Source organism: Cuculus canorus, chromosome 18 (assembly GCF_017976375.1).
Source record: "Cuculus canorus isolate bCucCan1 chromosome 18, bCucCan1.pri, whole genome shotgun sequence".
In the NCBI taxonomy this organism is placed as follows: domain Eukaryota; kingdom Metazoa; phylum Chordata; class Aves; order Cuculiformes; family Cuculidae; genus Cuculus; species Cuculus canorus.
Genome location: NC_071418.1, coordinates 9441557 through 9469190, shown reverse-complemented (window position 1 = coordinate 9469190; position 27634 = coordinate 9441557). Strand labels below are relative to the sequence as shown.

The 27634-nt window shown below is 51.1% G+C and overlaps 1 protein-coding gene across 4 annotated transcripts; it reads right to left on the bottom strand.

The window, feature by feature from the left end:
* On the bottom strand, positions 1-27264 carry PIRT (phosphoinositide interacting regulator of transient receptor potential channels). 4 transcript variants are annotated; one of them, XR_008452949.1, is made up of 4 exons: positions 27117-27264; positions 26415-26626; positions 20250-21536; positions 1-1884 (listed from the first exon to the last, which is right to left on the bottom strand). XR_008452949.1 is itself a non-coding variant. In XM_054083732.1 (3 exons), exons 2-3 carry the CDS (start codon positions 26415-26417, stop codon positions 21114-21116), a joined length of 426 nt encoding a protein of 141 aa, XP_053939707.1. In that variant the 5' UTR covers positions 26418-26626; positions 27117-27264; the 3' UTR covers positions 16618-21113. The 4 variants fall into 4 exon arrangements, 3 of the variants coding, with proteins under 3 accessions (XP_053939707.1, XP_053939709.1, XP_053939708.1); XM_054083732.1 differs by lacking the exon at positions 1-1884 and having other exon boundaries at positions 16618-21536; XM_054083734.1 differs by lacking the exon at positions 1-1884 and having other exon boundaries at positions 16618-21536; positions 26415-26528; positions 27117-27257.
* Positions 27265-27634: the final 370 nt, after the last annotated feature.

Genomic DNA, 27634 nt, shown 5'->3' with positions numbered 1-27634 from the left:
CCAGAATGAAGCAGAATGCTGCAAGCACCCTGGCACCAGCTCTGCTCCACTTTGCATCCCAAGAAGACACAGCCTTGTACCCTTTTTGACATTCTTAATGGCATCCCTTATTGTGATGGCTCTGATTGATGTTCTGAGGAACTGAGAGGTGGTCCCTGTTCTCCCTCGGGCAGGATTAAGCCCCAAATAGGGCTAAGGTTCAAATGTAAGCCATTTCAATGCTTTGAGGCTGAGGGACTTGTACAGGACTTCTTTGGAGTTGAGCAGAGAGCCTTCTTTTGCAGCTTGGGAAGACAGGATGGTTGGATGGCTGCAGGGAGCCCCATCTCGTGGCAGAGATGCCAGCCCTGCCATCAGTCTCATGCCCTGAGACATAGAGGCAGAGGAGGGCTGCTCTGTTCGCCCCAGCCAGCAGTTCCCACGATGAACAACTTGCCCACAAACCCCACTGCCACTGCTATTGCCCAAAGTGTTGAAATTAAGGCCAGCATGGCCAGCGCTGACCTGATACTACCCATAACGTGTTGCTTGATCCATGCTGTTGTCTATGCAGCTGTGAAGGCTGACAGCCCCAGCTCAGCCCTCCCTTTGGAGATCCATGTGTTTTGTTCTCCATGCGTTCTCATTAACTGTACATGAGATGGCTGATGGAGCTGGACTGAAGGCAAGGAGCAGTGCACACGGAGCCAAAACCACATCTCTGTCACCGCAGGGAAGTCTGGAGAGGTCTTTCTGACACGATGGGAGAGATCTCTCCTATATGAGGTCAATGCATCTCCGTATCAAGCCTGTTCAGCAGAGATCACCAAGGTGATCCTTGGCTAACAGAGAAGTCCCTGAGCACCAGCACTGTCCTGTCAGCCAGTCTCCAGAGAGAAGGGCCAAGGGAAACATCACAATCTATCTCAGAGGTGGATACTGCAGGATGGGAAATCACAAAGAAATACATTTGAGTAAAGTTGCAAACAAGTGAAAAGAGATGTCTGCAATGGATAGTACTGAACGACCTTTCTGATAGCTTCCACCCGTAGCTTTTGTGCTTCCATCCTACACAAGTGTCTTTACTGTCAGCTGAACACTGTATTAAAAACACAGAAGGATGGAGATATGGGTCTTTTTGTTTCCTCTCTTCCCACCTGAAATCTGCATTTTGAGTCAGCTGGGAAGTTTGTTTCCACATTGAGCCACCACCGGTTTGACAGCAGAAAAGCTAAATTGTTTCCTGACATTCACAACTGTCCACAGCTCCAGTAGTCCTTTGAAACAACATCTTCTGCGTATTTCATGAAGTGCCACTTGGAAAGTGCAGGAGACCTTGGTGAGATGAGGTGAAAAGTACCTGAGATCTCTGTCCCATCAGCAGCTGGATTTGGCTTAGGAAATCCTGTCCTCTCTGATTTTGTTGTCTCCCTCTCCCACTGAGTGCATCAATATCCAGACAAGGTCCCCAAGCAGGGGACTCAGCTGAACCTCAGGCAACGCCTCCAGCTGTGAGCCCTGTTAAAACAGTTCTTCCTGTCCGTTCAGCGAGGTTTGCAGAATTGGTCCTGTCAGCTGAATCCTCGCAATCTGCACCGGCCCACAGGCAGGACAGCTCTCAGTGGCTCCGTTGCCACCAGCTTGCTTGAGTTGGGTCTTCTGAGACCACAGCAGTGGGCAAGAGTGAGTGTCATGTACTTAGAGAGGATCCAAAAAGAATATCCACCCCTGAGTACTTGTGTCCAGAGTGGTAACAATGCGTCCAGCAGATCAGTGTCAGCAGCTATGGCATTCTCTGCATTTTCAGTGACAGATTTGCAAGTGTAGCATGATAAGGTCCTTGTTTGGTGCTTCTCTTCTTCATCTGCTTGCTCCTTGTATCCACACTGGTCCTTTTCTGTTTCCCTATAAACAGACAGAGAGAAGAGGGGTGAATACTTTACCAGGCCCTGATGGTACCTAAGGAATCCAATATCTCTCCAATTAAGACATCAAAAATCAAAACACTGGGACACAGGGGACCATTGGCCACCAGCTAGATTCAGTACAGAAGCACCATCAGACTTCTGGGTGACAAAAAAAAGATGTCCTAGATACCCACGATGTCCAAGATGACCATATGTGGAGCCATATCAGCTGCTGGGTTGGACATTGTGGGCTGCCTAGTGATATTCGGGACCAACCCAGGTCAAGGTATGAGGAAGGCTGCTAATATCTGGTCACAAAAGGAGGATTTTTTCCCTCTTGAAGATCTTGACACATGAGCAAAGACATTGTTTGGGCTGATGTTCCCCATGGTGCATCCCCTGGTGCAAGAGTGGGGGATGCTGTGGCTGCGGTGCCGTACAGGGGTGTAAGGCAGCCTGGACTCCTAAGAGCATGCATGAGTCGTGAAAGAGCACTTCTGCCATGCACTTGCACAGCACTTTGGGGTTAAAGTACCAGGGCAGGAACAGCTGGAAGGTGCTGTTTGTCAGCGAGGGCCCATTCAGGTCAGAGGGTGACTTGAGAAGCACAGGCCGGTCATGGAGTGGAGGAAGCTGCTGATCCCAGTGCCCTGCACGCATGGGCTCTGTGCCATAGCCACAGGGCAACTCCATCCCAGAGCTGTGAAACACCCTCGGCAGCCTTGAGCAAACCAAATGAGTACAAAACCACGAAACCCAACAGCGAAAGATAAGCTCTTGGGTCAATAACACACTGGGCTTGGGCCAGGTCTCCCAGCGCTGCACAGGACCAAGCCTCCAAGGAACAGGGACTCAGGGATGATTCGCTTGTGCTTATCCTGCTGTTGCTGAAGCTGGGGAGCAGAAGGATGGACATTTGTCTCTGGGATTGGAAGAGAACTTAGAAACCATCAGAACTGATGTTCTGGAGGTGCTAGTGTGCAGGCTCATGGGGGCCCACCATGGGAGAAGGTAGGATGGGGAGGCAAGAGAAATCCCATGGTCCCCTGCCATGGGCACACGCTACAAGTGGGATGTTTTCCCTCTGGTAGCTGGGCCTGGTGGATCGTTTCTGTTTGTGCGTGGGGGAAATTGAAGTCACATTGTCTTGCCTGCACCCACACACCTCCATCCAGCTTCCTGGAAAAGGTGAAGGATGCCGAAGGCGCCTCACAGACACACAGAAATATAGAGACTTGTTTGAATTTCACTTGTGCAACACCTGCCTGCATGCATCCCACTGCGGAATGGTCCTTGCCCTGCCTGGAGTCCCATGAGTTGTGTGACTATCAGAGACCATAGATGATTTGAGCTAGATGATCTTTAAGGTCCCTTCTAACCCAAACTATTCTATGATTCTATGATTTTGTGAACCAGAGAGGGAAAATGTGCAAACAGGGACCCCCCATGGGGAATGCGGCATTTCTAGGACCGTGGTAGCGCTTGAACTGAGCCAGCGTGTGATGGAGAGCATTGGAGGCCTCTGCTCTTCCATGTGGCCTCCTCACCACATGTCGGGAGGTCTGGGCACAGGGCTGGCAGCACTTTCATGGATGGGTGAACATCATCCTCCCTCCCTCATCACCTCAAAGCTTTCCTCTGTCCATGTACTGGTGATGTGCATCCAGTGCCAGGTGTTGGCAGAGACTTCGCTCCCCAACAAGCACCAGTCAGGAGTGGTCTGGCCCACTGGCCTCTGCTGCAGGAGAAATAAGTGGTGATGAGGATCTCACACCCATTTCCTGCTGGGTTCCCTGAGTGATGCCACCAGCTCCCTGGGTGTTGTCCGTGAGCGACGCACCCAGGCTTGCACACAACATGAGGCAGACAGTGAATGGTGACAAAGCTCTCAGCCAGGCTTTACAGGCTGGATTGGACAAGCTTAGCTTTAGCCATTAAAAATCCCAGAGCAAATATAAGAGGGTGTTGGTTACTGCTGCCCTTCCTTATGCGTAGATGCAGATCCAACTAATGCTTGTTAGAGGTTCTTATCAGGGGGGCATCAAGGAAGTTCTTAAAGGAGGTAGTCCCAAGGGCACACGGGTGGAAAAGCATCCCGAGATCTGATGGTGGAGGGTAAATCTGAACTCCTGGTCTGGGCATCCTGGTAAGGGTACGGCTGTAAAGCACCATGACTCACACTGCAGCTTCCATGCTCCCAGGAGAGATGAGAAAACTTCCTGGTTGCTTTCTGCGGTGACATATCCCTCCCTCTCTTGAAGCTGCTGAAGAGGGCTGCTGCCTTGCTGAGTCACAGGGTGGAGAGGGGCCAGATGGAGGTCTGGTGGCCACTCCACATCTGCGTCCATATCAAAGCCCACCCGTGCAGCAAGGATGAGTAGGGAAGAAAGAGCCATTATGTCTCTGCCACTCTTTGCCTATCAGGTTGACTAAAGTGGCGCCTGGTCATCCTCTCTCTGATCAGATTTCGGAACAAAGATTCAGAGATGAGCCTCAAAACAAAAGTATTAATGAGGTTTGTGAATAGAAATCTACATATGTTGCACTTTTATGATTTAGACTATGAGTTTTTTTCTGATGGAAACATCCTGATCTACGACCCTGGATTTTCTGGATTCCTACACATTGGTGGGGATTGCACTGACTAAAAGCATCCACTGTGTCCCTTACCATCGGGCACCACTGACAAAAGTAAAGGAGATGGTACGCCAGATGTTATCACTCCAGAATGGACTATAAGAGAATGAGAAGAGGAAGCCTTAATTGGAGCTCCCTCTCAGCTGGTCTGAGATCCCCCACCAATGGCAACAATCTACACCAACAATCTACGAACACCCGAGCACTTGCAGAAACTTCACTTGCAGTAACTGTTTCAAGGAAACATCTAAAGACTTTATCACCGAACTCCATACAGGTCGTATAGTCCCTCACAAATCCTTATAGGATGCTAATATTGGTCTAGATTAAGCTTCTATTCTTGACTTAGAATTGTAACATTATAGGTAATAAACTAAATGTCTAAATACAGTTCTGGGTCCTACTCTGTCTCCCTTGGGGTGTGACATGTGGTCACTGCCAATAAGATGAGAAATAAAGAAAAAAATGTGAGTACTAATGAAAAAAATGTTTCCCACTGATTCTAAGAGGCTTTATAAAAAAATCGGCGCAAGGAAGTCGCCCTGCAGTGGGTCCTGATTGGGGATCACATCAGTTTGGCAATCTCCCTGTGCTGTACAATGGGAGGTTTTGCCTGGGGGCACTGGCCTGATTTGTGTTGGCTCTCCGCACATGGATGCACTCTTGGCTCCCAGCTGGGGCATCCTCCTACTGTCACCATCCTCTTGTCACATACCATACAACTCCAAGTACTGTGGGGTTTCTCATTAATTAACTCAAGCAAATTGGCTCTGCCAGCCTTGCAAGCACACTGACAGGGAGGAGCACCCCATTGGGATGCTGGGAAGGAGGCAAGATTCTGTCCATGCAATGGTGATTTCCTGACACATGGGCATTTCCACTTTGATTAAGATTTGTGATGGTTTTGCTGTTCATACAGGAGGCCAAAACCAAGCCCTTTGCAGCAGCTATTGGCTGACCTGAATGTTTCCATGCCCACACCAGCCCCTCAGTGCAATAATGCTGATGCTCCATGTGCAGGTCCCTCCTGCTCACGTGCTGTAGGACAAGGCTGCAGAACCCAGTCAAAGTCCACGCTGCCTGATCTTTCTGCCCACTGGGCAACTGCCAAATGAACCAGGCATGCTCTAGACAAGCCTGAGATTAAGAAAGCATAATCTGGGAGCCAGTATTCAAAGGTGAGACTTTGTACCCCATTTCCATGTATTTAGCATTTGTCACCGGGCTGCGTGCAGGGCATCACAGTGGTGCCTTGGTGAAACAACCTTCATTTGTTTTTCTCACTCTTCCCCATTACCTTGCTGGAAATACATTCCCTGCTGGCAAAACCTTCCCAAACTGGGCAGCCCAGTAGCGCACACTGGTGTGATGAGGGTATGCCAACAAGCAGACAGATTTGTTCACTCACACACCGTTTACACAGAGGTTTTGGTGCTAAGTGACAGTCTGGATTTGGATTATTCATATTGACTTTCTCTGTTTGACCACGCTGTAATGCTAGGAGACTGCTCATGCTCCCTATCCCTCTGCTGCCAAAACCAGTCACAAGAGAACAGTTGCCCTCCAGGACCCACAACCCACAACATTGTCTGATGAGAAGAGCTGAGGAAATAAACCCCAGCCACCTCTTATTTCCACCAAAATCCCCAGATCCATTCTGGCAGACTCATCCAACCCACGTTCCTGTCCATCATTAATCCATTGCAGAGTATTTTAAAATCTAATCTCACTCCTGAAGAGTGTCTGTCACCATCAGGAAAATCCGGCTGCCCTGCCAAGACCTCTGCATTCCCCAGTGCTGTGAAAGCATCCCTGCATGTGCAGACCTGTAGGTACCTTTGCCTGAGGGTCCATCTGGCTGGTTAATGCTGTGAGGACCAGCAAGCACTTCCCTTTGGTTGTTTTGGATGCTCCACACCAACTGGATGATGCTTTGAAGCTTCTCAGTATGAGATGTTGTTCCTCCAAGTACAAGTTTCCATTCTGTCTTTGCTGGAGCTGTGGGTTAGTTAAATCCTAGGTCCTTAAAGGGGACCTCGATGTTGAATGTATACCAGAAGATCCAGAAGAGGAGGCTGAAGGCGAGCAGCAGAGCTCCCAAGTAAACGAAGAAGTCCCAGAAGCTTAGTGGAGCAAAAATTCCCAGGAAGAGGATGATCAGCCCAACCACATCGCACAGCACTGCCAGGAGGAATATCACAGCATAGCGGCCCATGAACTTGAAGAAGTCCATGGTGGGACTCCCCAGCAAAACCCCTCAGGGCAGGGGCTGATGGACCGGCAGCATCCCAGCAAGTCTCTCCCTTGCAGCCTCTGCTCACTGGCTGCCAGGAGGAAGTACAAATGTCACAACACACCTTGCAGAACAATCGGGAGGGAGCACACAACACTGCTTTAACCATTTCATGCCCTTGCCATCACCCTATCTCTGTCCTGGAGTGGATCCCAGGGATGTGTTTCTCTGCATGGCATGTGCAAGCCCTCTGGGTAAGGGACGCCGCTGGGATACTCTGAGATTAATCCGGGTGTGGGTGCGTCACACCCAGCCTGTCTAAAAAGTGCAAATCCTGTCCTGACCCATCCCACAGATGGGCTACAAATGGAGAACTGGGATATCTTGTGTCCCTTTTCAGCAGACGAACCTTGGCAGGATCCCAGCAAAGTCTGCAGGACACAGGCTCTGCAGCCTGGAAACATTGTGCCATTCCCCTCTCTTTACAGGCAAACTGAGGCACGGGAATTTGCCCAGAGTGTCAGAAGCACATCACTCTGGCAACACCTCCAAAAGCAGGTCTTGCTAGAAAGCCTTAAATCAGACAACTTCTGTCACTGCCCATCCCCAAAATGGGGAGCGAGCAGGTTAGTGGTGAATCACCAAATCAGGCAGAATTTCCCAGAGCTCCTGGCTGATCTCTGGGCAGCCAATATAACTTGGTGAGATCCAGGACTGCCACTTTCTGCTCCCAAGTTGCTCTGTGACACTTGGGCACACGGTTCCTCTCCTGCCTCTGGTCTGTGCCTGCTTGGCAAACAGGGAAAGTCTTGGGGAGGTGGAGCATCCAGGGAGCCCTTGGCTCTGGGAAAGCCATTCCAAGACATGACACTGCTCAGCCTGCGGGCTGACAGCTGACTGCCCCATCGCTTGGCCACGCAGAGGATGTTTCCATCCTTGAGACAGGACTATTAGGCATGAGGTGCGCATCAGGAACCGGAGCAGTCCCCAGCTGCAGGTTCCTGCTGGAGGTGGCTTTAGCTTCAGGGGGTGCCAGGGAGTCACACCAAGAGTGTCTTCCACCACCTCCTTGCCAAACCCAGGGCACGCAGGGCCATCTGCCTCCTGGGCAGCCCCACCACTCCTCTGGCGATGGCCGGAGGGAACAGGGATCATCACTCATCTTGTCTCTTTCCTCTGCTGCCCAGGGAATCCCAGGGGCTAAAAGTGGCCACGCTCCTGCCTGCCACCCTCGGTGTGCATTTCACAAACAGCAGGCCCATGGCAGCGGAGGGTGCCCAGCACAGCCCTGAGGTCCTCTCTTCTAACCTTATCCAGCCTGCTGCTTCGAACCACAGGGCAGACAGCTCTGTGCAAGCCAACTATTCCAGTATCTTATGTTCCCTCCCATCAGCAAGGGTCTGCCTGTTCCAGGAGGTATTTTTCCCCCTTATCTGAACAATGAAGGCTTTTAAATACAGTAATAAATAACTAATATTTTGTTTGTGCATTATCATCCTCAGGGGCCTGAGGGAGAATCTGTTCTTTGCCAGCCCAGCATCAGCCCTGGATTAATTACCTTCAACACAGCTTCCTGCGGGACCCCATCACCTCCCGTGAAGGAAACATGCTCTGAAATCTGCCTTCATGGATGCTCAGCCAAAAAACCTCAGTCTTCAGTTCCTCGTGGTCTTCTTAACGACTTCAGCCTCATGGGGAGCTTGGGAGTCACACAGAGTTTGGCAGCCAGGGATTCTCCAGCCCTTGAACCCTTGGCGCAGGCTGGCCTTCCCTGAACAGGGATGGTCTTCCCTTCTCCCTGCCCTGTCACAGGTGTCACGAGGCTCAAAGCCATGCTCAGCGCTGTTGGGCAGCCCGTTGGGTGGATATCTTTTTTCCAAAGCCTTCTTTCAATGGACTGCAGTGATTGAGGAAGTGGGCAGAGGATGGAAAAAGATCTGCAGCTCTTTGCTCCCTTGTGTAGCCGTATTTTCATGAACTTACACAAAGTTTAGCATTGATGATGACGGAGCTGCTGCTGCCAGTTTTCTGATGGATCCAAGACCCGTCACCTAGAAGGACCTTTTCTCTGTCCTCTCTTGTTCCCACAGCTGTATCCATTTCCTTTCTCCTTTGTTTTTTTCTATATCTTCATCTTCTTATTCACTGAATTTCAGGGAGTTCTTCCAGGTGATGAGAGAGTTCTTACTGTAGTGGGAGAGCCCAGAATATGCCTCAAGACTTTTCTGTCCTTTCTAGAACAGGTTGTCCAGAGCAGTGGTGGCTGCCCCACCCCTGGAGGTGTTCATGGCCAGTCTGGATGGGGCTCTGAGCAACCTGATTCAGTGGAAGGTGTCCCTGCCCATGGCAAGGGGTGCCTTTGGGCTTTGAGGTGCCTTCCAACCCAAACCATTCCATGATTTTATGATTCCAGGAATCCCCCCTCAGACCAGTGACACCTTGCAAAAGCAAACAGTTTGAAGAAAGATGAGTCCGATGGAAGGACCTCAGGTCAATCCAGGCCACTTGGATTAGGCCACCTTGCTCTCACCAGACCAGATGAAGAAGTCTCCTCCTGGCCTGCATCCCATGCCTAAGGCATGCCTAAGGCAGTCCAGGAATGAAAATGAGAGCAAGTAAACCTGTGGAGAATGGGAATTGCTGACCCCACTCCAGATGGTGGAATAGCTATGGGAACTCCTGTCCTTCTAGAAGAGACACTGTGTGGTGGGATGGCCTGTCCTATACATCTGGTGTCCCTCCAGGAGAGTTCTGAGGCTGGGGTGGTATTTACTACTGCAGACAAGGCTTTCTTCAGGCTTCCTCCCACCGGACGCTCTGGCTTTAGTGAGCCAAATATTATGAGATGATCACCCCATGTTGCCTTTCAGGAGGGCTTCAGCAGCCTGGGTCAGATTTTCTCTGTAGAAGGCAGGGTTTTCATCTGGATGCATTTCAGTGACGCAGTGCACAAGAGCAGTGATTTGCTCCTGCTAGCACGGAAAGAGATGTGACACTAAATAAAGTCACTCACTGGGTTGGAAAGGAACCTAAAGCTTTCCAGAAGTTCATACACCACTAAATAATGGCTTAGAAGCCTACAGATAGCTGCACTTTGGTCTGAAGATGCTTAAAAAAGAGCAGAAAACTGTGTCTACCTCTTCTGCCTTTCTGTAGCCCCGTACTGCTCTAGTTGGAAAGATAATGTTAGTGGAAAACACCTTCCTGGAGCTGGCTGAGAACAAGTTTGCAGAAGTATAAGACAAGAGCAAACCGATTCTTCACAGGGAACAATGAATGTTGCTATCCTGAGTTACATATTAGTCAGGAGCAGCAAGAATTCAAGTAGGCGACTGGAAGTGGTCCAACAAAATCTTTGGCTAGCGGGAGTCAGTCCATATTTATTTAACTGCAACATGTGGAGACAAATCCAGGAAGGAGCCTCCAAAAGGTTTATCCAGTAGTGAAAGACAGGTACCTCCCTGCAGCATGAGCTTTCATGACGTATCTGTTTGAGGATGAGGAGAAAGTGGATGGGCAGCACAGCGCTGCTTGGCCAACCACCGCAGGGGTGGTTCATGCACAGTGACCTCCAGCCATGGCTCAATGCTGGCTGTGACTTTTGTGGGGAATGGCTCAAGATGTCATAAATGCAGGGGTTGCAGATGAGCTCAGCTTTGAAAGGAATGGACAAACTCCCTCCTGCAGCACAACGAAATGGGCTTCCTTCAAGGGCCAGCAGCTCCACCAGGGTGGGAGCATTTTGGGATTGGGTCTCAGCTGCAAGACTCATGGCTGCTCTCCGGGCACTCTCCTCCCAGGACCAGTTGTAGGAAGAGCTTCCTTGACTGAATGACAGCTCGGAGTAATTTATATTGAACTCTCAGGCCATGTCCCTTGGGAGGAATGGTGAAATGAGCACCTCCTCCTTCCCCCAAAACACTGATTGATAGACACAGTGATTGTGTCTCTGCTGGGAAGGAAGCCAGACATCACGAGTGCACAGGAATAGCACTGAACTAGGAAAGCCTCCTGCCTCCAAAACTCCTTCCTTCCTGACCACTGGCTGGTGAAGCTGATTCCCTGGAAAGCATCCCACAGAGGACAACACTTCAAAGCATCCCTGTGTGTGACAGGTGGCACATCGTAGAGGTCTAGCTGGCACACAGCTTTGGGGGTACACAGCAACTGAAAGCCCTTCTGCAAGACCTGCAAATGCTGCCCAGAAGCAGCCAGCAGCTGGAGAGGCTCCTGTGCAATCTCATCCGGGAGAGCTGAGTGGTGGGAGTGGAGAAGCATCACTGCCGGGATCTGATCTGCACGGCAGCACCTGCCGGTGATGGCAGGCACCACTGTAAAACTGTTGTGACGGATTCAGCAAGCAGGAGCCGGATTGGACTCGAACCTACACCGAGAGCAGCCGAAGGGCGGATGAACGCTCCCAGACCAAGTGCCCTGGGGACAGCTTATCTGCCTGCTCCTCCACTGACCTGATGCAATCGCCCATGTGCAGTGCTGCTCGCCTTGCGTGGCAGCTCCTTCCGCAGCATGAGCGGCTGACAAACAGGCATGCCGAGCCGAGGTCAGTACAGCTGAGGATACACTGGCAGTGCTGGTTATACTGGCCTGCAGTTTCCAGCCCCTGCTTCCCTATGATGGAGTTCAAAGACCTGGTTTTAGGCTGCACTCAGGGATGGGGGGCAAACAGAACAAAAGCAAAAAGAGGGTTGCTGGCTTAGCTCACTGTGCAAAACTTGATGTAATCTATGGGCACATCAGCCCAAAGTGGGACCCTAAGGGCTGGTGCGGTCGTGGGGGCAGGTGAGGTGCAGAGCAGACCATGCCCTCAATATCCCGCACCTCCAAACCCTCCAGATCCAACCAGAGCTGGGGGAGCACCCAAAGCAACCTGGAAAACCAGGCAGACCTTTAACACCTGCTCCTGTCCAAGCAGAGGGATGAATCTGTGCACTAAATGATGGCTGCAACCACTAGGAAGTAGTCAGTGGTCAGCACTGGGCAGAGGGAGGGGGTGCACTTTTCCCAGTGAGGATTTCAACTGGGAGCCATCGGGGCCCATCATTCGTTCAGAGCCTTAGTCTTTCAGGCAGAGATGCCGCTGGGTGTTGCCACCGGGTAGTGCCGCACACCCCCCGTGCCTCTCACAGGGCGAGCCTGGTGGCTTGCTTCCCATTTACCTGCAGTAATCACTGATCTCAGAAGAGCCGGGAGAGCTGCTTTTGACAGAAGAGAACGATTATGTGTCAGTTGCAGTTATGTCTCCAACTGTCATTGGAGTCAGCAAAAGCACGCCGGGAGCCCAGCCCGCTGCCCTAAGCGATCCCTGTGGTGTCCCCATCAGCTCTGGGGCAGTTGGTCTCTTCTCATCTCAGACACACAGCAAGAGCCCACAACCCCGAGGAGCTCTGCCCCAAGTGCTTTCCCTGGAGACCCAAAATAGCGATTATCCCCTGGTTCCACATGTACACAGATATGTGCTAGAGCACCTCTTGTATGGGGACAGGCTGAGAGAGTTGGGGTTGTTCAGCCTGGAGAAGGCTCCAGGAAGACCTTAGAGCAGCTTCCAGTACCTGAAGGGGCTACAAGAAAGCTGGGGAGGGGCTTTTTACAAATGCATGGAGTGATAGGATGAGAGGGAATGGCTTTAAACTGGAGAGGGGAAGATTTAGAGTAGACATTAGGAAGAAATTCTTCGCAGTGAGGGTGGGGAGGCCCTGGCCCAGGTTGCCCAGGGAAATTGTGGCTGCCCCATCCCTGGAGGTGTCCAAGGCCAGGCTGGATGGGGCTTTGAGGCCCCTGATCCAGTGGGAGGTGTCCCTGTCCATAGCAGGGGTGTTGGAATTAGATGATCTGTAAGGTCCATTCCAACTCAAACCATTCTATGATGCGATGTGTGATGCCCTTCCGAGTCCTTTGGCCCCTCACAAATCAGGCAGAACACTCTCCTGAGCTGCATCTTCCCTTAAATCACCTGGCTTAATGCTTCCAGAATGTCACCAAGTGGGGAAGACCCAAACTCCCATCTCCCTTCCTTCCTCCTTGTTTTGTATCTTGTCCAGGAACAGCTTTGGGAGCCTGAACCACTGTTTGCATTACCTGCACCCAGCAGGGACTTTCTGAGCCACCTTCACCTCTACAATTTGTCCTCTCCATACCTGTGCTCAGCTTTAAACTTCTCCGGGGCAAAGGACACTGAAGAGCTTTCCAATTAAGTATTTCTTTCCACGTAGAGGAGATAAGGAGCAGGCAGGGCAGGAGCCAAGCCTGGATGAGACCTTCTCTAAGGGCTTTGCCCAGAATCAGAGGCATGGGCAGATTCTCTACAGCAGGTGAGAAGGAAAGAGCAGAGGAGCAGAAAGTCCGAGTCCTCCTCCAACATGAGCCAACTTGCACTCCATCCACAGGGAGAGGAAAAACTATGTCCCAGTGGCGGGTCACGCTGCTGCAACTGCCGTGCATGCCTCTAAGGCTGGCTGGCACGGCTTGAAGGCACTCGACACCCATCTGCATCAGGCTGTCTTAACTGTTCAGGGATTAAAATCAGCTTTGTGTGGGGACTGTATACAGGCAGGCAGGTAGGTAGATGGGAAGGAAGGAAGGAAGGAAAGGAAGGAAGGAAGGAAGGAAGGAAGGAAGGAAGGAAGGAAGGAAGGAAGGAAGGAAGGAAGGAAGGAAGGAAGGGAGAGAGAAAGAGAGAAACAAAGAGACAAAGAAAGAAAGAAAGAAAGAAAGAAAGAAAGAAAGAAAGAGAGAAAGAAAGAAAGCTCTTTCCTTTCAGCTCTTTCCTGACAGCTCTTTTTCTTTCATTCACAGGGATCCTGACAGAGGAGGCTGGGATAGAGATGTATACCTCTGAAGCTCTGGGCTCTGCAAACTCCATAATTAAGGTAGGCGGAGCTTTACCATTTCTCTAAATATCCTGGGTTAGAGCACTGGAAGTAAATAGTTTCTTTTTTGTGTTGGCTTTCTTCTGTTGCAACCTGATATTCCAGTTGAGTGAAAGAAAAAAAAAAAGAAAAAGCACACAAGTACACAAGTACTTCTGTTGCTGCAACGCCCAGCTGTGTCCCGGGCAACTCCCAGCCCTGGGACTGCACACACGTGCCGGGGCATCTCTGAGCGACTGCATGGCCGGAGGTGTTTCCTCCCCTGGAGACACCCAAGTCACAGCAGTACCAGCTCTGGATTAGAAATAACCAGGTTTACCATCCCTGACATGGTTTTGGCCTCTTACAGTTTTGCTGCACCCTTCTCAGAGGTGCCATGGTGTAAATCTGAGCTTCCGTGTGCCTAACAGTGTGAAAATGGGATAGACTGGGTTTTTTGTTAAGGTTTCAAATTCACTGCAGGCATTGAGTCCTCTGAAAGCTATTACTCCCCTTCCTGCTCATTACGGACAGCAAAGGCTGCTGCTGGCTTTGTGTGTGGGATCACAGAATCATGGAATGGTTTTGGGTGGAAGGGGTCTCAAAGCCCAGTTCCAACCCCTGCCATGGGCAGGGACACCTGCCACTGGACCAGGCTGCTCCAAGCCCCTTCCCACCTGGCCTGGAACACCTCAAGGGATGGGGCAGCCACCACTGCTCTGGGCACCCTGGGCCAGGGCCTCTCCAGCCTCACAGAAGAACATTTCTTCCTGAGATGTCATCTCAACCTCCCCTCTTTCAGCTGAAAACCATTCCCTCATCCTGTGCCTGCACTTCCTCATCAAGAGCCCCTTCCCAGCTTTCCTGTAGGATGGACGATCACAGTTCATTCCAGAGGGTCATCATCTGCTCCTTATGGTGCAAGAAATCACCAGCAGAATTTCACGGCGCACACTGAACTGGTGGCCCGGCTAATATCCAGATGCAAGCATGAAGCTCCAAGCAGGAACCTGGGATATCATTCCCTGCAGCCCAATGAGCCTTTGGACGGATTGATGGAGGAGCTCAGGGGATTATACGAGTGCACTTACGGATACCAGTGGTTGCCTGCTCCCTTCCACAGTTAAATCATCTCCACTGCTGAGGAGTGGGGGTGGCAGTGCAACACACAGCAGCAGCTGCAAGAATTGTAAAACCATAGAATCATTTGTTTGGAAAAGACCTTTGAGATCATCAAGTCCAACTGTACTTGTCCACTGCTAAACCATAGCCCTGAGCACCTCATCTACCTGTCTTTTAAACTCCTCCAGGGATCGTGACTGTACCACTGCCCGGGCAGCCTCTGCCAGTGCCTGAAAACCCTTTCAGTGAAGAAATTTTTCCTGATATCCACCTAAACCTGCCCTGGTGCAACTTGAGTCCATTTCCTCTCCTTCCATCCCTTATTACCAGAGAGAAGAGCCCAGCATTCACCTCACCACAACCTCCTTTCCAGGAGCTGCAGAGAGTGATGAGCCCTCCCCTCAGCCTCCTCTTCTCCAGAATAAACAGCCCCAGATCATAACCCTCAGCCGCCTCTCATAACACTTGTTCTCCAGCCCCTTCCCCAGCTCTGTTCCCTTCTCTGGACAGTCTCCAGCCCCTCGATGTCTTTCTTGTAGTGAGGGCCCAAAAACCGAACCCAGGATTCGAGATGTGGCCTCACCAGTGCTGACCCCAAGGGCACAATCCATTCCCTGCTCCTGCTGGCCATCCCATGGCTGATCCAAGCCAGGATGCTGTTGGCCTTCTTGGCCACCTGGGACACTGCTGGCTCGTGTTCAGCCAGCTGTACCCCAAGGAAAATCCAGTTAATGTGAAGTGGGTTAAACCACAATTGAACATCCTCGGAGAGAGGTGTGTAACATCGGTGTAACATTATCGCACCTTGAGTACTGTGTTCAGTTCTGGGCCCCTCACCACAAGAAGGATGTTGAGGCTCTGGAGTGTGTCCAGAGAAGAGCAACGAAGCTGGTGAGGGGCTGGAGAACAAGGGTTACGAGGAGCGGCTGAGAGAGCTGGGGTTGTTTAGCCTGGAGAAGAGGAGGCTGAGGGGAGACCTTATTGCTCTCTACAACTGCCTGAAAGGAGGTTGTGGAGAGGAGGGAGCTGGGCTCTTCTCCCAAGTGACAGAGGACAGGACAAGAGGGAATGGCCTGAAGCTCCGTCAGGGGAGGTTCAGGTTGGATATCAGAAAAAAAATTCTTCACAGAAAGAGTCATGGGGCACTGGAACAGCTGCCCAGGGAGGGGGTCGAGTCGCCTTCCCTGGAGGTGTTTAAGGAACGGGTGGATGAAGTGCTGAGGGACATGGTTTAGGGAGTGTTAGGAATGGTTGGACTCGATGATCCAGTGGGTCCTTTCCAACCTGGTGATTCTATGAATCTATGATTATCTTTGTACAGGTTGAACCTTTGTTGAAGCCCAGGAATGAAGAAGCAGTTGCCCGCACCCTGTAGCGGAGCGTCATCCGGCAGCAGAGCCTGCTCATCGGGTTTGCCAGGGGCTGACCTTTGAGATGAAGGAGAGCCATTTCCTCTTTGAACTACTCTGCAGAGATAATGAATTTTGTAATGGATTTCCTGTTCTTTTTATAGAACAGGGGAAGCTGGCAGATCACATCTAAGCTTGCTTTAGTGAGAGCTGGGCATAATTATGTTTGCTGGATAACCTGATATGTTCTTAAAACATGGTTTTCTTTGCCTGTTTTTCTATCTACTTATCCATCCATACATCTACCCACCCATCTACCTACTTATCCGACCATACACACTCTCCACACAAAGAGAAGTTGATTTTAATCCCTGAGCAGTTAAGGCAGCCCAATCCAAAGCATCACACTGGGATTCAAACATGCTTAAGTGGAAGTTGAGAGGAGTGTTTGAGAGCAGCCAAATAGTATTTTGCAGATCCATGGAAATGACCCAAAGACATGAACTGTCCTATGATCAGATCAAAGGTCCCTCTAGCGCAGAACTGTCTCCAGCATTGGGGGGAGGAGATAGCACGTGAGCCCAGCCCTTGCTGCTCTCTGCTCCTTTTGGTCTTCTCTGTTGCTTCCACTGTCTCTTTTTTGATCTCTTGTCCATCAGCCCGTTTTGAATGCCAAGATACTCCCTGCCTCTGCAGCCGTGTCGGTGGGATGTACAAGTCCACTGGTCGCACAGCACAGAGGCAGATTCCACTTTTCAGTGCCCCTGAGGGCCACAGTAGGACGTGCATTATATGCCAGCTCCTAATGAAACCCTTGTGAACTCCAGGCTCCAGGACACCCTGCACTTCTGTTTCCCAGAGCTGCTCCAGCTCAGCCTCTCTCAGTTCAGGATAACGATGCATTTCCCAGTGTTATAGGCTCTCAAGTTAGCATTGTGTTAGCATTGTGTGCAGAAATGCAAAGTCAACCCAACTACCAGAGGAAATCAAGAATTTATATCCCTGCCCACAGTGTCCTTGCCCATAGCAGAGGATTTGAACTGGGTGTTCTTTAGGGTCCCTTCCAAGCCAAACCATTCCATGATTCTGTGATCCCATGCAACAAAGTGGAGAATTCCCACTCTGCTGCCAGAATTCCTCCTGCATGTTGATCTTGAAGCTGTTAATCCAGTTTTCCCCTCAGGTAAAATTTCTCTCCCATTACTCCCTACAGCTCTGAGCAGCAAATGGTCAGATCTGCCTGATAAATCCCTTCTCCTTTCCTCAGCAGGCTTTATTGATCCCTGGGCTATTGCCTTTGCCCTCACCTAGGCAGGATCCTGGCTCTTAGAAGGTGCTTTGCCATGCCACACATGTGCTCCTTTAGACCTCAACAGTGTTCTCCACTGAGCACACCTGCAGATCGGAGACTTTCACTCAGGGCACATGGCCACCACCCGAACAAACCTGCAGCACCAGCACTAGTCTTCCTCCTCCTGATGTCCTGAGAGAGCCCCCCTGCGTGGTTCCCCTGGATGCCACACCATCATCCCTTCCAAACACCTGATCACACAGCCTCCCCTCCTACCAGCAGGCACAAAAGAACAGACATGAGACCAAAGCAGGAATGTGAAAGTCCCTTGGGAAATTTTTGCTTTAATTATGCCTAATATTCTTGTTATAAATGACCAGTCTGGAATCCCATTATGTTCTTGGTCTCAAGTGACTTCTTAGCATGTTAGCATCTCATTGGCATTATTCTTGGCTGCGATACATGAAGAGCAGGACCCTTGCTCTGTCTCTTCAGGCCATTTGGTACTTCTGGTCCTCCTGTCACATTCCCTTGGACAGTGAGCCTGGGATGAGCAGCCCCTTGCCACAATAGAGCTCTTTGCAGCAGGGACCATTTTCAGGCTCCTTCTCCCAATTGTGCAGGTTTAGGACATCTGTCTGTGATCAGATCTCTATGCTGGAACAAGCCAGGACCTGGCAATGCTCTTCACGATTGATGTCGTGATGTTCGTGATGTCACCCTCATGGGTCATGCTCTTCTGCCTGCAGCTACCCCTCAAGCAGTAGTTCTAGGTGAGTATCCTCTGCCCGTTGCAGCTAAATCAATAGAGACTGCTGCCTGGAGCCAAGCCAGGACTGCAAAACCAAGCAAATCCTTGCACAGCATGATGAATGGCTGAGGAACAAGTGGAGGTTTGCTGGGTCCAGTGCCAGACCTTGCACACCCATTCATGAACCCAGCACTGGTTGGCCAGAGACAGAGTTGTCTTCATCATCCAGGAAACAAAACTCAGGACCACGTTGAGCCTGGGGTAAAGGGATGTGTGTTGCTTGAATATTCATAGTTCAGATGTGTCAGCCTCCTCAAGCTCTCCCAGAGCCGATGGAGGGGATTGGCAGGGGCATGAGACTGGTCACATACTGGGAGGAGTCCAGCAGCAGTGTGAAGGTGAACCTGAGCCACTCGGTTAATCCTGTTAGCCAAATTGTGGTAGCACAAATGGTTCCATTTAAAGTCTTTGAGCCATGGACACCTTGGACCATACTTGCAAGCAAAAATTCTGATGTGACATCAATTTTAGGTACAAGAGAATTCAGTGAAGTGTGAGCAGCAGGTCAAAGGAGGGGATTCTGCCCCTCTAGTCCACTCTCAAGAGACCTTACCTGGAGCCCTATGTTCCATTCTGGAGTCCTCAGCACAGGATCTGCTGCAGTGAGTCCAGAGGAGGCCATGGAGATTATCAGTGTGGAGAAGAGAAGGCTCCAGGGAGACCTTAGAGCAGCCTCCCGGTACTGAAAAGGGTTCCAAGAAAGCTGGGGAGGGGCGCTTGATCAGGCAGTGCAGGAAGAGGACAAGGTGGAATGGTTTTCAGCTGAAAGAGGGGAGGCTGAGATGAGATCTTAGGAAGAAACATTTTCCTGTGAGGGTGGGGAGGCCCTGGCCCAGGTTGCCCAGAGCAGTGCTGTCTGCCCCATCCCTGGAGGTGTTCAAGGCCAGGGTGGATGGGGGTTGGAGCCCCTGATCCAGTGGGAGATGTCCCTGCCCATGGCAGGGGTTTGGAGCTGGATGGGCCTTAATGTCCCTTCTAACCCAAACCATTCCATGATTCTATAATTCCATGACCAGGAGGAGGTTAAGTATTCCCCACAGGGAATCAACTCTTGGCCCCCAGCACAGTTTCCACAGCTACAGCTTCATGATCCTTGACTACAGAGAACACTCACTTTTAACTGACCTGCTGGGCGCCTGCAGCAGGATCTGTTACCTTCTGGTTTTGTCATGTCTCCTGATGTTTTGCAGAGCTTCCAGCATGTCTGGCTGTAAGGGATTGAGGCTCCAGCATTTTCAGAGCCTGAAAGTACAAACTGATTTGAAAAAATGTGCAAAACAGAAGGATTTGGGCATATTTGCCATATGAATGACTGCTAAACAGGGGCCTGGAGAAACCTCTGCCTTGGCTCTGAGCTGCTGGGAGCCGGGAGGCAGACATAAACAGAAGGACTATTCCTGCATGCCTCATTCCTTGTGCTTTTCTCCAGCTTTCCTTGAGAGCCGTTGGCAGAGGTGGCTTAAAGAAGCCTGAGGGCTTACATGAGCTCCCCCTCACCAGCAGCTGATGGAGGTTAGCCCAACCTGTCTGTTTGAACCCAAAGAGCAAATACATTGCAAATCCTTTCAGTGAACACCCTGCCAGCCTCTCTGCCTCCCGTTTGGAAGAGCAGCAGGGCAGGCTGTAAAGAGGAGCTTGGTGGGGTTGCCTCTTCTATGCTCTTCTGCTTCCCATCAGCACCGACCACATCCTCAGTCCACAGCGGGTGTCAGGGCATTTCTTTAGTCTTTGTCCTGCTGAGGAGACTCATGGGGCTGATGAAGAGCTGTCATGGATCTATCCTGGCTCAGCACTTCTGATAAATCAGACTCTCATCAGTGCTTGAAGCCCAAATTAGGAGCAGGACACTATGGGCCTGTTTATACCAACCCAGGTCTCGTTGTCCAGACTGATAGCAGTTGTTTTGATTGAGAAGTAAATGAGTAAATCACGCCTGCCAAGAAGATAAAACTAAAGCAAAACTCATGCAGAAAGGATCTGTGCTTTCCTTGGTGAATTGCCTCAGGGAACACATTCATTACAGGCAGGAATAAAGAGGTGTGGGGACAACAAACCTGTCTCGCTTGCCTTTGTTCCAGTTCTGATCACCCAAACGAGCTGATGGTTCGAGTTTATGGAGGTCTCTAGCAAACACCAGTGCAAACACCAAAATGCTGCAGAACAACTTTTCTTAAGCATCCTCTGCTAAGGGAGCAAAAAAATGCTGCTTGTGATGCTGCCCTTTCCCTTGAGCAATAAATAAAGCTTGTGAATGCTCCACCCTGAGCAAGGAGTGAGCTCCAGTTTGCATCCGTGTCTCAGTCATCCTTTATAACAGCCCAGTGGCAGGAAAGTCCTGACCATGGTATCACGTCTGGTCCTCTTAAGTTTTGGTGATATGTGATGCCCATTCTGATGGCCTTGTCTGATACAAAGCGGTCTGGAATGACATTGTCCTGCTTCTCCTCTCCATTGTCTTTGCATGAACCATCTCTGGCCTCCCAGTTTCTACATCTGAGCTGCAGTTTGCAGTGAGCAGTGATCACACCTGGCTTTATTCACACACAGCAGTCAGTTGGCTCCTCTTTGCTGACATATCTTGCCGAAGATACTGGGTGGAGCCAGGCTACTTTGAAGCTTTGCATTTCCCAATACGTGACTTTGGTTTGCTCATTGGACAGGGGGTGATGAGGAGAGTTTGGACCTGCCTTGCTGGGCTCGGCTGCAAAATCCTGCTCTCTTTTCTTCTGGGATTACTTTGATGAAATACAAAGTTCATTTTCACACTGGAGAGTGCTACAGTGTGTTTCACCTCTAGAGAAAAGACTTAACAGGATTAAATCCTCTAGGAGAGTACAAGAATGTATTTCTTTTCATGGCTAACCAACGCAGGTGGGTAGAGGGGAGGGGAACCTTCCCAGGAAGGTCCTGGGCTGTCCTCAGCGATTAAAGAAGAAGGACTTGAGGCTCTGAAGAAACTGTGGCTTCTGTCTCTGCTTCTGCTTCTTCCGGATGATGGGGATCCAGACAAGGCCACAAACGAGGAGCATCAGTCCCAAGGAGAGGAGAGCTGGCCCACACATTTTGTAGACATTTTTGTTCTTGATGAGGATGCAAGACAGGCTCGTGATGACTATCCCCAAGAGGAAGATGGCTGCTCCGACAGACATGACAATGATGGGCTTGTGGTATATGTCCCACTTGCTTCTGGATGTAGTGGTCCAGACGGACTCGCTCCGGGAGCTGATGCAGAGGGTGCTGGCCGTGTTACTGGTCAGCAGCTCCTTCGACTGAGGGGACTTCTCACTCTCGTCAGGGCTCTTGGGGGGATTTTCCATGGTGACGGGGTCTGAGGAAGAGACCTGAGGTGGACAAAAGAGAAAGGGCAGAGCAGGTCCAGTGATGGAGGATAGATTGGGTGCTTTCCATCAATCAGAGACAAGTCAAATGAGGGTGGAGAAGACTTTATGGGTCACTGCAGGGGGAGAAGAGCATCACACCTATGACAGCAATGTTTACAAAATGAAATGTAGGAATAGACAATAGGATCCTGCGGGTAGGCTGGGCTGAGGATGCCCGCAGAGTCCCACTGCATGAAGAGTGGGAGTCCTGCAGTCCCTGTTTGTATCCTGAGAACTTCCATCTCACCAGCTTCCAGCTCCTACAGGGATTTAGTGGGATAACTGGATGTCCATTGGGACCAACCACCCTGGGCCACCCAGAGCTCTTGGCAGCTTTCAGTGGATTAGCAGGGTGATGCAAGCAGCACTGGTGATGCTGCCTATGGGGAAAAGCTCTGTATCCCCAGACCTGCTTTCCCTCCCAGATCCCAAATTACACCTCTGCACCTTGTGGCATGACCATCTCTTCCCCTTGTAGGCAGGGAAACTGAGGCATGGATGTTCCATGTCAGGACTGCTCAGCGGGAGGGCAGAAAATCCCCTCCCATGGGCTGAGCACTTCCTTTGGTCTTCTGAGACTGGATGCTCCTTACTGCCACATCCAGCCTAGGCACATTGGCCTTGTGGTAGCCACAGCACAGGAGCTTCTCATTTCCAATCTAAACACACAGATGGGAGCTGGGGAAATGCTCATCTTGCAGGAAATATTTCTCAGCCTTAAGGTGGGGCAGGCTGCTCGGTAGCAGAAGCACACCAAACCGCTCAGCCCTGGGTCAGCAGTGTGGCTTTTTGAAGCATTATTTTTGCACCAACTCAAGGAGGAAATACATTTTCCCAGAAACAAAGTGCCTTTAGCGCAGAGAAATCATTATAGTAAATGGGAAGGGCCAAGCATTATATTAACCACTATTTCCTCAGAGCTCTGCTGAGAGGAGGGGGCAAGAGGCTGGATCAGGGAGAGCTCTTGACGCACAGTTTGCCCTGCTGCTGGGAAGCTCCACAGAGATGAACCCATGTGAGTAACAGGGGTGAGGAGGATGGGAGAGGCTGGGGGTGCTTCTCACCCAGGAGTCAGATTATTTTTGCAAAGTGAACTCCTGCTGGACATCAGAGCTGTCCCCACTCTTGGGGCACGGGGCTGCTCTGCAGCAGAGTGCAGTGCCAGCCCAGAACTCCTCATTGCCCTCTGCCAGCACCACAAAGCTGAGCTACTGGTGGCTGCTGCCAGTCTCAAACCTGTCCCTGTGGAGCTCCCCCAAGCAGGGCACTAGCCAAACAGAAGCCACATCCATGCTGGCCAGGCCACAATCCCACTGTGGTGCCCAGATGGATGAGCAGTGCCACCAGAGCTCTGAGCCCGCTGCACTGCCAAAGGCAGATCTTCCTAGGCACCAGGGAAGTTTTGAACCTAAGGAGGCTTTTATCGTAGATTCATAGAGTCATTAAGATTGGAAAAGACATCTAAGGTCACCCAGTCCAACCATCAGCCCAATCCCACCATGCCCAAAGTGCCATGGCTACGTGCTTTGTGAACTCCTCCAGGGATGGAGACTCCACTACTGCCCTGGGCAGCGTCTGCCAGTGCTTTTCCACTCTTTCGTCTAGAGCAGAACCACAGAGTCATTTAGGATTAAAACCCCTGCTTCAGCCCTGGTTTGTCACACAGAGCACTGTGGGCTGCGTGTTTGTTCAGTGCAGCCCTGCACTGAGCACCATGGGATGGTTCACCAGGAGGTGCACACCACGGGTGGTACCGGGCTGGATTTGCATCCTGTGCGTGTCATTGGAAGCCCTGTGGCTGCAGCAGGCAGCAAGAGGTGTAGGTGAGATGAGCATGAAGCTCTGTGATCCCAGTTCATTACCCACTGCTGCTGATTACTGTGAGATCATCCAAAACAGGGGCGCAGCCCCACAGAGGCTGCAAAGCCATCATAGCTCCAGAGGCACCGTCTTAAGGAAACCTGGCTTTATTTGAGCCGTACAAGGCCCAGTGCCCTTCTAGGGATGCTAATGCCCGAGTTCCCTCTCTTATTCTTTCACCTGTGTCCCCTGGCAAGGTTTGTGGCTTATTCTGAAAAAGAGACAGATGTCTTTTTCAATTTAGTTCCCCCCAAAACAGACACCATGGTAGAAATGCAGATCTGGTGGTATTGATGTATTTTGTGATGCTTCAGGTTTGACAGAATTGGATCGACAAGCAAAAAACAAAAGGCAAGAGTAATGGACACACCTCGTCCACAGTTTTCACCGCTCTCTGGACAGATGGGGCAGAAGAGGGGACACATTTCTGCCATCCTGATGTCTGTTCCACAGCACTTGGTCAGGGATCACAGAATCATGGAATGGCTTGTGTTGGAAAGGACCTTAAAGCTCACCCAGTTCCACTCCCCTGCCATGGGCAGGGACACCTCCCACTGCATCAGGTTATTCCAAGCCCCATCCAACCTGGCCTTGAACCCCTCCAGGGATGGGGCAGCCACCACTGCTCTGGGCAACCTGGGCCAGGGCCTCCCCACCCTCACAGCAAAACATTTCTGCCTAAGATCTCATCTCAGCCTCCCCTCTTTCAGATTAAAACCATTCCCCTCATCTCATCCCTGCCCTCTTTGATCAAGAGTCCCTCCCCAGCTTCCATGAACCCCCTTTAAGTACTGGAAGCTGCTCAAAGGTCTCCCCAGAGCCTTCTCTTCTCCAGGCTGAACAACCCAAACTCTCAGCCTGTCCTCACATGGGAGGTGCTCCAGCCCTCTGATGACTGAGCACTTGACAAGGCAGGTAACAAGCTCTGGTTTCTCTGCTTCTCTTTCCTTTGTGTTGCTAACCATATCTCTGCAAGCCAGACTGATTGTGGTGGAACATGCTGGCCCCTCGGCTTTGCAGAAGCAGGGGCCACCATGAGATGTTATTTTGACGGCTACAGCTGTGTTAGCCCTGCGGGCAATCAGGTACAGCTTCCTCTGCTGTCTGCTCTATGATGCAGCTCACCTCTCTGCTCCTGTAAGTTGTGGCTCCAGGCAGCCATAGGCGTCTCAGACAGAAAAATACTGATAGCAGTGTTCACTGTTCTGGAGAGAGAGTGAAGCTGGCTCTGCATGGGCCAAAACCTTTGTGCTGCTTCCACCTACAAAATCCGAGTCAGCCCAGACCTGCAAAAAACCCCACCTAATGCAGCTCAGTGGAGATGTGCCGACCCTGGAGAACTTCTTGCCTGCTGTGCACAGCCTGTCCACAAGCTGCCTTGCTGGTAGCATCACTGGGCTGTGATCCCCCTCTTCCAGCTCAAATTTTTCATAAGGCTCTTCCTGAAATTTTGTCCTAGGTAGCCACAGCATTTCTTGGCTTTCTCTTGTAACGTCCATTGTGGAGAGGTTTTTATGATCAAGCTACTGTATCATTTTAATTTGGCTTTGTGGTTGGGAATTTGCCTTCTCCCCTGGAATCACGCCCAGATCTCGTATCTTAGCAGCCTAATGCAGTCTGCCTTGCCCCATCCTTAAGGCACCCCACTCCCTGCTTCCCCATGTGCTGCTGCCCTGCCTCTGCATCCAGAGGTATTTTGCTCTGCAAAGCACCTTCCTCCTCATTTTATGGTGCATTAACGCCAGGCTCCTGCAGAAATCATTGTCTTACTTTCAAGTTTGCACTTACACTATGGTGTATTTTCCATGCCCTTTTGTTTCCCAGCATGAGCCGGTGAGAGTGTCCCTGTCACCACAATTCCCAGCCACTGATCATTTTTCTGGCGCTTCCTGGCAGAGCATGCATTTATTTTCTTGACTTTTAGCCTTTTCCCTCTATTTTATGTATTCTGCTTTGCTGTCCTCTCTCTGCTTTTGCATGAGGCTCTGTGTATTTTCCCCACTGGTGAAGGATTTCACTCTCTTCGAGTGGTCAGGAATTTGGTTGTGAGCACCACACGTATCTGCAGCTCTTGGACAGCAAATGTGATTTCAGTCCCTGCTCTGCCCATGCGCCACACTTAATCCATCAGAGATGTGCAATGCGAAGATGCGATGTTACACTGAGCAGCCTGGCAGGATAACGCTATCAAATTCCTCCCATTTTTTTTTAAATCGTTATTACTGTAAGGAAAGCAGTGGCAGATGGGCTTTTGCTGGCTTGCAAATGCCTCCATAGCACACCTCTGGTTTCACTGCCTCTGAAGTCTTGGACAGCCATTGGTGATGGAGCTAAGAGTCTTTCTTTCCCAAGTTAGAATCATGGAATGGCTTGGGTTGGAAGGTATCTCAAAGCCCCTACATTTTCACCCCCTGCCATGGGCAGGGACATCTCCCACTGGATCAGGTTGCTCCATGCCCCATCCAACCTGGCCTTGAACACCTCCAGGGATGGGGCAGCCACCACAGCTCTGGGCAACCTGGGCCAGGGCCTCCCCACCCTCACAGCAAAACATTCCTTCCTAAGATCTCATTACAGTCTCCCATTTTTCATCTTCAAACCGTTCCTGCTCATCCTCTCCCTCCCCTCCCTGATCAAGAGCCCCTCCCCAGCTTTCCTGGAGCCCCTTTCAGTACTGGAAGGACTGGCTTTCATAAGCAAGAGCCTCATGTGATGCAATTTCTCCTCCCTTTGCTTTTCCGATACTTTGTGTGTCTGATCTGGCAGATCCACTGGTGCCCATCTGTTGGAGACCCCTATGACAAAGCAGCACAGCACGTGCTTGGGTACCTCCTGGACCTTGGGGACATTACATGGCAGTGCTGAGGAGAGAGCTTTTGACTGAGCAGAGCACCTAAGGGTTCTGCCTCAGGTCCCTCAGGCCACCCTGTTCCTTGTGTGGGGGTCGAGGAAGGGTCCAAGCGCCAAAAGCCCACTCACCATGCCGCGTCTCAGTCGTCCCAGCTGTCACCGGTGGGTAGTGGCTCTCTGCAGAAGGTGAGGTGGCTCTGTACATCCTCCGAGCACGCCACAGAGGAACGCAGCCACCGGCTCCTGCAGGGACAGGAGGGATGGCTCAGAGCAGCCAGCTTTCCGTCGCTGCGTGTCAGCCCCAAGCGGACTGGATACTGCTGGGCTGAGCAGGCTCTGCCCTAGAAGACAGGGAAAGTTGTGTTGGTGCCAGGCATGAGCGCTAAAGCCCCATCCTTGCTGCTCCTGTCCCCAGGCCCCTGCTCACTTCAGAGAGAGGAGGAGGCTGGTGGTGGCTCTGTGGGCAGCGGTCCCTGCAGGCTGACTAGGTCTGCTCTGAGACCAGGGGTGGAGAATCAAGGCAAGGTGCCAGACGGGGTTGAATCGTCTACAAGATCTTGGATGTAAACTGAGATGGAGTCAGCATCCATTCGCTGGTGAAGTGGAGCTGGGTTGGGCCGAGCTGCCTGCATCCCTTGGGAGCAGCTTTCCAGCATCAGTGAGAGTTTAGATGGTCCCAGCAACATGCTCAGGGTCTCGCTGAGCAAAGAACAGCTGCAAGTCCCTTTCTGGGGGTTTAGCAAGAGGATGACCCCCAGGATTTCTGTGCTGTATCTCCTCTCCCTTTCCACCACTCCCACAGCCAAACCCATGGAAATCCATCCAACTTACGTGGTGAGTGGTGAGGAGTGGCTGCCCACCCCACCGGCAGTGGGACAGGCTCCAGCAGAAGGTCCCGTTCTCCTAAGCCATGTTCATCCCAAACCCTGCATCCCTCTGGATGTCGTCTACTGGGCTCTCTAAGGAGTCTAATGAACAATGGAACGTATCACAGCCCTGATGATCTCACCAGGCTATCAAGTATATTGTTTAACTCTTTGTTTCCCAGCCTCGGGCCCCTGCAAAGCTGACTTCTAGGCAGTTTGCCTGGGAGTGTTTTATAAAAAGCTGTTTGGGACGCAGCCCAGCAACGTGGAGGAGAGGCAGGGTGGGTCGGTGCTTGGAGCAGGGATCCAGGATTGGTCATCAGCAACATTCTGAAACATCTCTGGATTGCAGTTTCTGCACCCTCAAAGCAGGGGATCAGAGGCAGTATTTGCAAAGTGCTGTGAGGCTCCTCATTGACAGATTATGGATGTAAGATATTAGCAATTAGCTATTAATTAACATCCTGAGTCCATTACAAGGAG